Genomic DNA, 12,423 nt, shown 5'->3' with positions numbered 1-12,423 from the left:
TGCGGTAAAAATACCAACGTGAATGATTCCCTGTTTCACTAACATTTCCCATCATGATTCCCTGTTTCCATGTTTCCTTTTAACACACTTCCCATCACTTTACCAGCAGGCGCAGCTGTTCGAAATTTCTTGGAAAGTGGTGATTCCGTATGCTTCCACTGCATCTATGCTCTTTTGGATTCTGGGCTGAAATGGTGAACCCATCTTTTGTCACATGTCATGATGCGATTCAGAAAATCCTGGCCTTCCCTTTCATAGCGTTCCTTCAGTTCTCTACAAACTTCAACTCTTCTCTGTCTGTCAAAAGCAGACAGCTGCTTTGAGGCCCAGCGTGCACTCATTTTTCGGAACAACAAATGAGCATGAATTGATGTTTTCACTGTTCCTTACGACAGATTACACACCCTTGAAATTTCATGACAGGTTACGCGACGATTGTCCCCGATCAGCTGCTCCACGCGCTGAATGTTCTCAGGAATGACTATTGTGTTCAGGGATCCACCACAATCGCGATTGTGAGTAATAGAGATACGGCCATCTTTGAAATGCTTCCACCATTCAAATGTCTTACTGCGACTGAGTGTCACATCACCGTACTGAGCCTGAAGTCTTCTTTAAATTTCAGCAGGTTTTACGCTCTCGTTCGACTATAATCTTCATCACAACACGCTCTTCCACGTAGACGTCCACACTGTTGTCCACCATCTTGAACGACAGTCTATCCAAAAGCGCGGGAAATGAGCACCGTCTACCAGTAACAGGACACAGGTGCCAGTTTCTATTGCACACAAAACCTCCAGCCTAGGCGCCCATTTAAACCGGGAAAGAAAAGAAGTCCCGGATTGAGTTGAACGACCCTCGTAGGTGGTGCCGGGTTTTATCGCCGTGTTAGGATGTTTCTTCCGATCGAAAACTTCCTTCCTGAGCAGTTCGTTTGGTTCTTACCTTGGTTCTTTCTAACTACGTGGCATTGGCATATTTTTAAACTGGCTAAAGCTAGCTGGGACACCATGTGCAATAGAACATGATCGACTTCAAGCAGTGCTTACGCACTGTATCACATGTCCCAATAAGAAGTTTCCGTAATTTTTTCAAGCTTGTCGAGCCTCCCATCACAATAAAGTTCTTTTTTTTTATCTTACCAAGGTAATATCCTAGCTAATATCTTTTACCTTATATGTCCAATTAAAGTTCGCTTCCTTTGTTTCGAGTGTACCGCGAAGCACTTGTTATGCTCTGGTAGGCGAGTTAGCTGTGCATCATGGAGATGCGTAAACTTTACAAAACACTGTCAGTGAACGCCCCAGTGGCCTTATCCTAGAAGTAGAGCAGTTCTGCCTGCAGACGTGCAGAATTTCAATGTTGCACTTTTATCAGCTGTCCTTGCAGCGAACGCTACTCTTTAATCGCCAAGAAGGATTGCGGTCATCCATTCACGGCCGTGATTTAAAGGGAATGTTGCCAAAATGGCTACATCACCTGTTACTGCGACGACGGTGCGAGGAATGATGTTTCCAGTCCCGTTCAGTCAGTCCCGATTTAAAAGTGTGTAATTCAGCACTGATTGGACGGGGCTGTGTTCTGTCTAGTATGTCCAAAATACTCCACTCCTATCTTGATCGTGACCGGACCGAAAGTATCCCTAATGAATAAATAAGAACGAAGACGCCACTCTTCGAAGAGTCCTTCTTTGGTAGCTCTGTATATCTACACAGGTGAGATAACAGGAAATGTCTTGGGCATCAGGAACAGCATATAAATACTTTCGTTCAAATTAAAAATACAGAACTTTTTCTCACTACAATACACGAGCACGCCATTGCGGCGAGTGCTTCTTTACTACTTTACGCTACGTATCAAGGTAAGACACTGGATCGCCAACTACTTGCAATTCGCTTTGCACGACATAAATTTTCACAATGCGTGTGATCTGCCTAATGTTTTTTCTTGTGTACTAGATTTCAATGCGGGGTGAGGTTAAACTCACTGCTGGGAGTGCTCTTTTAGACCTGCAGCCTTGGACTTGTCTACCAGGGGCAAGGCGTGGAACACTTTCGCGGTGCTGGACAGTTTGGTGAACTGCGACGCGCTGGACGTGGCCAGGGGATCGGACATGATACTGGAAGAGATGCTGGACGCCTTGCCGAACGCGTGGCTGGACGTAGTGCCGAACACCTCGCTCGTTCGACTCTGAGTGTCCAAAGTCCGGTGACTGGATCGGTCCTGGAAACGAATGGCCGACTGCGAGCGAACAAAGAGCAACGGGGTTGTTACAGAACATGCTTCGTAGTAAATGAACATTATAAATAAATACCATACCCGGTAGAGCTGAAATAATTCATTACGCTTCTTGGATTCCAGAACGGCCGCTACTACAATTACAGAGGCTGTGGCAAGCCAAAAAGGACAGAAGAATGAGAGACAAACTGAAGAGAAATTCACAGGGACGTGTTGACTTGAAGTGATCAACACAGGTCGAAGAAGTGTCTCAGCCTCACTGATGTTTTAAGGAAGCGATGGCTAGAAAGGTTGTTTACATTCTTTGGAATTTTAACCTAACATTTTAAAGTTGGTCAAAGCTTCTTCTAGAGGTCTCTTTAGCATTAAGCTAAGGCCCATTTCTGAATAATACAGAAGCAAACACCGAAATTTGTTTTGGCAAGGAAGGCTCTTGATGTCTACATTACCATGTAGTATGCTCGCGTGAAACAAGTAGCTTCTACGTAGAACAATTAGCCTGATATAGCACTCTCATGCGGGACGTGTGTATTTATCAACTAGTACATGTTGAACGTATTCTCATGTTCTCTTTCATCTTGTTCGAGGGGGTCATCTCTGGTGAATCTCCAGTCAAACTCCAATATATAAGAACGCCTGAGGTAACGTACCAGACGTATGACCTCGAAGCAAGCGAACTCGCAAATAATAACGATGGTCTGTGAAGCGTGCGCCTCAGAATGCGGGAAAAGTAGCACAGCAACTTGCTTGAAGTTGATTCGTCTCACCACGGTGGAAGTGCGTGGCGCCACGGTAGTCGGAATGATGCGCATGCGTGGAGATGGACCAGCCGCCACTCTGGTCTCTTCCCCTGTGTTCAGGAACGGAGCGAATATCGCCGGAGGTGGTGGCGTGGCCTCGATTATCGCCGGGCGGCGTGGCGTCTTTTCGTACCCAGAAACCTTCGACGCATCGAACCATCTGAACATAGTTCTCTTCAAGACTGAAAAATCTCTAAGCGACTATTCCCTCGTTTTGACAGCGGGCCCAGCCAAGAGAACGTGCTGAATGCGCTTCTTCGTCGTCTTTCCTCGAGTGTCGTAATGCTGAAGCTCGCTCGGGTGGCTTTCCTATGCTCGCTGATGGAAGTGTGCGTCCCCGTATAATTCACGACGGAATATCCTTGTCATAGTCTTGTCAATTACGAGACTCACCGAACTGTGTTAGGAGCCGATTACGATGATGATGATGACAATAAAGTCTTCGGCACGTACCCACCTATGCCGATTACCTGCGTGTATGTGTGTCGAGGCTGACGAGGAAGACGAAGGCTCGTTTATCTCGCACTGTCTTGGCATTAAATAGAAACTGTGACAACGGTCAGACACTAAAATCAGCACTTTCGGTTTGCTCATAACGAACAATAATAAACAATAATGCTTAAAGAATCCAACTTGTTTGGTGTGGTGCCTATAGGTATGACTCAACCCACTGCGCAGATCAGCCATGAATCGGGTTGCAGTAGGTAAAAAAGGAAGAAAATTTAAATGCATTCCACCATTCTGTGCACATGCTCGCAATCTGCCGATAAAATACAGTAAAGAAGAAGGTAAAGCTGTCGGAATCAGGCCATAACAATATTACGACATGTTATTTAGATATATTTTATGTTAACTTCATGTTGGCATCATTATTTTGTTTTGGTGATTGCGACTGGCTGTATGGCAATGCACGACCTAGAAAATTCATGACGTCTATACCAATAACAATAGCTTAGTATTGCTCGAACTGTTGTTGCAATAGAAAGTGTGAGACAATAAAGAAAGAGGTGAATATCAATGCGAAGGTTATTTCTGCCTACAATATTACTTTTCTGTAAACGGGAGCCCACTCTGCGGCTTAATTTCAAGGTAGGGCGATGGCAAGAAAACGGCTAACAATATTGCAAAGTGAACTATGTTCACGATGCGTGCTGCCACCAGCGACGTTGATATGGTGGCCCTGGATTCGTAGCTGCCCTCTTTTGTGATATGTGGGGGATAAGTACTACCGGTCATTCTAAATTTCATTGAAATTTACAATTTGCTTATAGTTTCTGACATTATCTACTCCGTTTCTCACTGTCAGCGAAAACATCCAGCCCTTCCTATGGAAGCACAGGTGCTCAATGGTCCACGTCTTCATTTACCTCGAGATCAGCCGTGGTGGCTTAGGGGCTGTGACGTTGCACTACTAAGCACGAGGTCGCAGGATGGAATCCCGGACGCGGTGGCCGCATTTCGATCGGGGGCGAAATGCAAAAATGCCCGTGTACCGTGCATAGGGCGCACGTTAAGGATTCACAGGTGGTAAAATTAAGTCGCTCACTACGGCATGCCTCATAAGGAGATCCTGGTTTTGGTACGGAACACCCACATCTTAATTCATTATTTACGTTGAAGTAAATGTTTCTTACAACGTGATACGTCGTTCTAGCAGGAGTAATATGCAGAGAATGCCATCGCTTAATCTCGAAGCTGTACAGGTGAAGCGAGACAAGATATACCGAATTTTCAAGTGTGTGACAGTTTTTGCGTGTTCAGCGTGGCCTTTATCTGCGAATTTTTGTTTTTATCTATATCTTTATATTTATTTCCGGAGTTGTCGCTCTCAAGCAAGCGAAAACTTGAATTCGACAACACATGGCATTGCACTGAACAAAATGATCTTTTAGCGGAACATTTTTTTTACTTTCCGGCTATGTATACGGGTCCACAGCGTTCTAAACATCGTAACATTCAACCTGGTATGTAGGTTTACTTTGGTTTGGTGCCGAGACATATGGGTCGACCTACTACGGGGGATCGTCCACGAATCGGGCGCGGCAGTAAGTAAAAAGGCAGTGGGATGCCAGTCTGCACCCACTGTCTTCGACAACGGTGGGCCCACTGCCGATAGAGAGTGAGCAGGAGTGCAAGATTAGAACGTAGGACCCCCGCTAGCTGTATCGTAAATTAGGAATGTCAGCTTCACAATGCGTGAATAACTGTCACTTTTGTGTTTATTAAGGTCATTTCTGTGCCTTAGTGTGCATATGCCCTCAGCAGCACACGCAAGACGTTTAACGTCAATCACGGCCGCTGCGTCCCCAATACAGCATACCCACAACTTTTTATGTTTACAGAAATGTGAAAACAAATTTAAGCAAATGTAACGCAAACGGCGCTAACGTTGGCGGAAAATGAGGCAACCTAAACCCAATTTACACGCCAATGTGACGATGCAGTGCATGCATATGTAGCGCGATGACGCAAATCTTACACAGTACCGCGGAAGTTCGGATGTGGAGGCGGCATGGCTATCAACGCGGCGAGAATGCTCATTCGTGTTATTAGATGCAACCCACGTGTCTGCGGTCATTTTGCTCTGTACTTACCTCCCTTTCGTGACTCGTAAGACCAATAGTAGCACATACCCAGTGCGACAAGTCGTTGTCTACTCGCAAGACAGCAGCAGCTGTAGCCCACAAACCGCGAAGGCAGACTTCAAGAAAGCTTCTCTTTAATTGCGAATGCCTACTATTTTTTCCATATTCGCATGCGATCGAGGCATTGAGGATGTTCCCCCGGTGTTGTCGGTGAACTAAGAAGGTTCTTTTGTTTTCATTTAGGGAAAATATGAATCAAGTTATGAGTGACGTCTTTCAAAACGTTAAAATTCTGCGGTTAAATAACGGCAATTGAGTTAGCCTACGAAAGGTAGCGTCTTGGAGGTTCGGAAGCATGTTTTACGCATGGTGCAGGACTTAGCCATCTGTCCCGATAGAGAGAGAGAGAAAAGAAGAGCGAGAGAGAAATAACCTTATTTAGTGTCCAGCCGCTACGGCAAATATATTTGAGACCCAGGTCAAGCTTAACGATTATTGTGGCAATATGGTGCACGCTCATTTCTTCTTTAAAACAATGCTCGAGAACGCTATATGCAGGCAGTATTTCAAGCGGTTGAGTGGTCCAACGACTGAGTCACACATGGGCACTGTGTTAAAGCGTGCGCTTTTGTTACAGTTTACAGAAGTTCCTAATGAATATGTTCGCAAGAAGCAGGTTCTCTCCGTGTGACACTGCAAGATGGCGAAACGAAGCCCTTATTTTTTTTCGCAGCACAATTATGCAAACCGATCATCAAAGGGTTAGGCCTGCGCCTTTTTGACCACTCTCATACTTTGCAGGGTTTGGGTATGGGCTAGTTGGTATTCCATTGCAAACCTCGCTTGCAGCGCGTACATAGACAGGGACCAAAAGAACGACGACGGCAAGCGCTGTCTTCGTCGTTCTTTTGGTCCCTGTCTATGTACGCGCTGCAAGTAATATTAGCTCACACTTTGAGTAGATTTCACGTTGCATAGCTGCGGTAGAAGAAATTTAAGATTTTTCCCTGATATCTACAGTTTCCTCGTATGTCTTGCATGAAATGAAAATTGTGCTGGGTTTGCTCAGATGCGTGAAAGTTCAGTATTGGTGCGCCTGTTCCGTAAACGCACTTGAACAAATATCTTTCACGCCTTCCTATAGAGTATAATTTGCTCTAAAATTATGCCGAATGCATCTTTGTACTGTCGACAAAAGCCTCGTGTAATAGTCGGTGCATAAAAACTGTGACACAAATAGTAATGGCTTCGAAGGCTCTAATGTTGGAGCACGTGTGGGCAGTTTCTTGTAACACCGCACTGCTTCAGCCATTTTCGCCTACAAAAGGAAAACATCACTTTCGACAAATATAATGTTTAATCCAAGACCTACGACAAAAACTGATTCAAGACCTGCGACAGAAACAGGTCTTCGATAAAGTTCTGCAAATTACTCGCGAAAAGTTTCTAAATAGCGCGATGCAAAAATATTTTTTTTTCTTTTGTGGCACCCTTGCGTTAAGTGCCCCCAATCGAATCATCCCGGGCGAACGTTTATTCCGGCGGTGCTTGAGGCCCTTCCCCCGCCTCTTCCTTTCCCGGGGCTATGACGTTCGAGGCCGGTGCTTCACGCGAGTCCACGTCTTCGTGCAGCGCCACGCCGAACTCTAACGACTCTGACCTGGGTTCTCCCCGCTATAGTCACTGGCGTGGTCCCGGTGGTTGTGCTTGTAGAAGTAGCGTCCAAGCGGACGACAGACACCAACGCAAACCGAGCGACAGGGGGCCGGGTCGTCTTTCCGGAGCCCCTGGGAAAACGGAAGCAGGAGCAAATTATGATGGCGCTGAAATTCCCCGTGCTAACTTACGAAAACATCTAATGGCTGTACTCGCCGTGGTTGCTCAGTGGCTATGGTGTTAGGCTGCTGAGCACGAGGTCGCGGGATCGAATCCCGGCCACGGCGGCCACATTTCGATGGGGGCGAAATGCGAAAACACCCGTGTACTTAGATTTGGGTGCACGTTAAAGAACCCCAGGTGGTCGAAATTTCCGGAGTCCTCCACTACGGCGTGCCTCAAAATCAGAAAGTGGTTTTGGCACGTAAAAACTCCATAATTCTTTTTTTTTTCAAATGGCTGTGACCTTTCCCTAGTAGGCAGAAGATAAACAAATCACCGCATAGTATTGCACGGACGTGTGGAGCGCAGAAATGTTGAAGCTGGTTACCGCAGCGAAACTTTTTTTTCTTTGCTGTAACTAGAAGTGATCGCAAACTAAGCAAAACGTTGCGTCAACCTTTACGAAAGATGCCGAGTCGCGAAAAAAAATTTGCTCGTCGGTTTCCGAACGGCCGGTTTGAAGTTTCCCCGAGGTGAGAGGGTGCCAGAAAGGCGCTTGCTTCGAGCAAGTTCATACAGAAAAGCTCCTGAAGCAGGCAAAATCTGCAACAGCAACGTCGCTGAAAGACTGGCTGTGTTATATATATATAAAAAAATGCGTTGCTTCTCAGTTTCGGCTGCTTCCACTCTGCTGCTGCTGCTTGAGCGCTGCTTCTAAAGCTAAACGATCGTTAATAAAATGAGTTCGTATCCTACAAAAGGCATGTGCTCCAGGCAACCTCACCAAATAACCAGCGATCTCCAAGCAGCCTTTCCCCCTTTCCTCGTCTCGGGAGCGAATTATTGTTACCAATATTAATGTTCAAAGGTTTGCAGGTATGCGTAAACGCGTACGAGCCCAGACGCGCACCTACGTGAAGAATTTAACGTAACCGCTCACTGAAAACAGCATGCAATGAGGAAGCTGATGTGACTATGTGCGGCCTGAGGTATAAGCGCAGGGGTAAATTAAGTGACTTGTAGGTAATCTATTTCGGCGGTTACTTGCTCTGGCCCAATTCAAGACAGCATAGAATCGGGGCGAAAAAAGGTTTAAGAAACATTGAGTGTGCGCGACCGAACGTTTGTACGGCTAGCGTATATATTGTGAACATGCATGGGAAATTTGAGAGTTATAAGATAAATGAGGGAGCCTCAAGATAGTTACAAATGTTTTCCTCTCTGCGGCTCACTTCGGAGCTTTTGCGGCGGAAGTCCAGAATGCCTGCCGGTAAATAACTACAGCCATAGACTACGGAAACATGCTGGTGCTTTCTGATCGTCGCGGAACATTTAGCAGCCGAATCGTCGGACTTTGAAATGGCTGCCGCACTTAGTCCCGAATTGACTCGCGCAAGACCCTCCTCGTTTTTCGTCTTTTTTTTAATGAAGATATTCACAAGATGCGTGCCTTACACAATTCAGCCTACATGCGCGCCCCCTACGCGGCGCCCAACCGCTGTTGAACTTATTACGCATCCTTTCGTGCCGCATTAGGAGAGCATTGTATTTAATCATTGTATCATTGCAATCATTGTATTTAATCATGAACAGCAGGTTGCCACTATCCCTCAAAAGGAAAGTGTATAACAGCTGTGTGTTACCAGTACTCACATATGCGGCAGAAACCTGGAGGCTTACGAAAAGGGTTCTGCTGAAATTGAGGAGGACGCAACGAGCTATGGAAAGAAGAATGATGGGTGTAACGTTAAGGGATAAGAAAAGAGCAGATTGGGTGAGGCAACAAACGCGGGTAAACGACATCTTAGTTGAAATCAAGAAAAAGAAATGGGCATGGGCCGGACATGTAATGAGGAGGGAAGATAACCGATGGTCACTAAGGGTTACGAACTGGATTCCAAGGGAAGGGAAGCGTAGCAGGGGGCGGCAGAAAGTTAGGTGGCCGGATGACATTAAGACGTTTGCAGGGACAACATGGCCACAATTAGTACATGACCGGGGTAGTTGAAGTATGGGAGAGGCCTTTGCCCTGCAGTGGGCGTAAATAGGCTGATGATGATGATGATGTATTTATTTATAAGCCTGCTTCGGTCTCCTATTATCGTTGCTTGCCTGAGATTGCCCTGGGACGCGTCGCTTGCAGTGCACTGCAAAATGAACACTTGATGGCTTGATTGATTGCTTGGTGTTGCAGAGTAACACAGGGCTTTCAGAGATGCCATAGTGAAAGGCTCTGGACTAATTTGGACGGTAATTTTGAACCACGTTGAGTTTTTTAAAACGCACATAAACCTAAATCTAAGTGTGCGATCCTTCTTGAATTTCGCCCAAACGAACGGAGGTCGATGGGGTCGACGGAGCCGATGCGTCCTGGAATAAAACATGCGACCTCGCACTCTGCAGAGTAACGCCATGGCCATGGAGATCGCAGCGCATGAGAGCAACGTGAGCGCAAGCAGCACATTTTCGTTTTTCTATAACCAGCTCCTTATCCCGTATTTACCTCCGTTTTCCAGAGTCTTGGTACTGCGAATGAAATAATTTCGCTCTGATTTAGTACAGGCTAAGGGTATATATATATATATATATATATATATATATATATATATATATATATATATATATATATATATATATATATATATATATATATATATATACCCTTAGCCTAAAACCGAGAGCTCGAGAAGGTGGCTTCAAACATGGCGGCAGAAGCTGCTCCATCACAAGTAAGCGGGCAGTGATTCGTAATATTTAGTGTGGACTGCTTGGCAAATCAAAACTATAAAGCAACATTTCTGCCACTGCAATACCTTCCATGGTCAGTGACACTCGTGGAATACTGGTTCGTGCCAATTAGTTGGCAGACGGCTTTTTAAAGACACTCGAACTCTCACAGACGTACTATTGTATGCTGAAGGATATTTAGCTTTACTTGGCTTCTAAAAGAGAACTGTCACTGACTATGTTAGTGAATATTCCTGTGCTGGTGTGAGGATGCTGACTGATAGCTCTTTGTTCTTTTTCGTACATTTCTGCGTTCCCTTTCCTGAAGTGCCGCACACAGACTTGGGCGAGACCTTGGGTTAACTTCATTGGGTTTTTTCTTCCACCTTATGTTTCACAGAAGGTTCAGTGCTTGAAAGTTTAGCCTGTCGCTCTCAGAAACCCGGTCTAGGGTTGCAGTGAATTAGTGTTTTCTTCTTCTGAAGCTCAGAGAAAGGAGGAGCATACAGGAGTGAATACGTTGCTCAGCCAGGCACGTCATTAATGGGAAGTAAGAACACTCAAATGAAATATATTTATCTTCTATCGGCTAAGTGGCACCAAGATAAGGACATGTTTATTGGTTTGTGATGTAGTATTTGAGTCAGGAAAATGTCACTGCTTCGAAGAGTGAGTATTACGAAGTAAGTACTACGAAGAAAAGAACTCGAGTCAAACTCCGGTTTCTTTATTTAAATACACATTATTCGCAAATATTTGACATTTAAACAACCGCTCAATCATTATGAAATAAATTAATGTCATTAAAAGCACTAACTGAAATTATAGCAGCTCTTCTAAGCAGAATGCTAATTTAGCCACTGAAATGCTTTACACAAATTTTCTGATATCAGCAAATTTCACATACATTGAAGCGCAATGTTGGTAGCGCTGTGATTCACCACTCTAGTAACTTATCAATAGCTCATCAGCGGTTGTCTGTGGTACTTGTTTCTTAGTGCCCTTGTTTTATTCGCGCTGTTCAACCTCAGTTCTAAGCCTATCACAGTTGTGTAAAGCCTATCTGCCAGATCTTGTACTGAGGAGAACTATGTTTGGTTCATACATTACATGAACATGTTACTCCCGAGCCGAGCGTCGCAATACTGATGTTATTGCTTAATTTCCGAGTGCACGTTCAAGGAATTGTCGTCCAGTTTCAATGTACACATTACATGGATCTAAGAGACTCTTGCTATCACTTTAAGGCTGAATTCTGCTGTTATACTGATGGTCTCCTGGCTATCAGCAAAAATGCCTTATCTTAACGCAACACATCTAACACAAGTTGCCGTGGTAGATGCTAAATGGTGTCTCCGTATCCACGTTAACAGGAAGGAGATCTCTCTGTAGAGTTCTGTATGTCTCCAGAGATTCGAATAATTAAGTACTCACGCTGGAGCGCTTGGGATCTTGCGCGTGCGCGTCTGCTTTGTCACCGACGTTGTGACAGGAACGCAGACGCCTTTCACGACTCGTATGCCGGGACCCTTGCACCTGCAGACGCCTTCCACGCAGTGGGACTCTCCCAGACAAGGAGCTGAGTCGTTGCACGGGGCGCCCACGTGACCTGCGACGGGCGTTGCACGTGCAGGAGGGACTGCGAAGAACAGCGCAGGAGTCGTCAACAGCTCGCAGTGGTGTAGTCGATAATCATCGTGATGATTAGGGCAGCTACAATTAGAGAGTTTGCTTGTGCACGCGATAGTGGCGAGGCATCATGCTGGTGGTGGTTGGCTAGAATTATTTCGTAATTATCGAGACTGACAACCAGGAAAATCCATCCACTTATGTGCTAGCAACCTGTGCGCTACATCTGATCTATACCAGATTTATGAACTTCTTCAATTTTACGTAACAAATGAGTGCTGACGTAATCCTTTTATTTTAATCTTTCATTTCTGTCACTTGATGACTACGTTGGATCTCGAAAGCCAGATAAGTGCGAGCCTCAGAGCACCATATCTGATTCGCCGCACAATTGCGACCTACAAACCAGTTTCGGCTTCTTTTCCGAGGATGTCTGTGTGACGTGACGTCACGGCACGGAAAGTGTTCACGTGGCCGCGATACATCGCGACGTCCTGGCACTCGCTCTGGTTCGCTCGGTTGTAGGCTGGGCCGCTTGCATCAGGGCGCAAGGGGGTGAAACGTTTCTTTGCGACCGCACCAAATACGCAGCTAGTGCAGCTTTTCCCGCCAAGTGTGAAACCGGA

General features: G+C 45.6%; 1 protein-coding gene across 7 annotated transcripts in view; it reads right to left on the bottom strand.

Moving 5' to 3' along the window:
* LOC135921985 (uncharacterized) overlaps window positions 1-12,423 on the bottom strand; it is a 44,514-nt gene that overhangs the window by 24,297 nt on the left and 7,794 nt on the right. For all 7 annotated transcript variants that reach the window (XM_070540416.1, XM_070540420.1, XM_070540417.1 and 4 more), the window contains 3 exons: window positions 11,603-11,807; window positions 7,284-7,410; window positions 1,988-2,241 (listed from right to left, as the gene is read on the bottom strand). In XM_070540416.1, coding sequence (XP_070396517.1) covers window positions 1,988-2,241; window positions 7,284-7,410; window positions 11,603-11,807 — 586 coding nt within the window. The remainder of the gene's footprint in view (window positions 1-1,987; window positions 2,242-7,283; window positions 7,411-11,602; window positions 11,808-12,423) is intronic.

This window comes from Dermacentor albipictus, chromosome 6, assembly GCF_038994185.2.
Source record: "Dermacentor albipictus isolate Rhodes 1998 colony chromosome 6, USDA_Dalb.pri_finalv2, whole genome shotgun sequence".
NCBI classification, from domain to species: domain Eukaryota; kingdom Metazoa; phylum Arthropoda; class Arachnida; order Ixodida; family Ixodidae; genus Dermacentor; species Dermacentor albipictus.
This window is presented reverse-complemented; position numbering and strand designations above follow the sequence as displayed.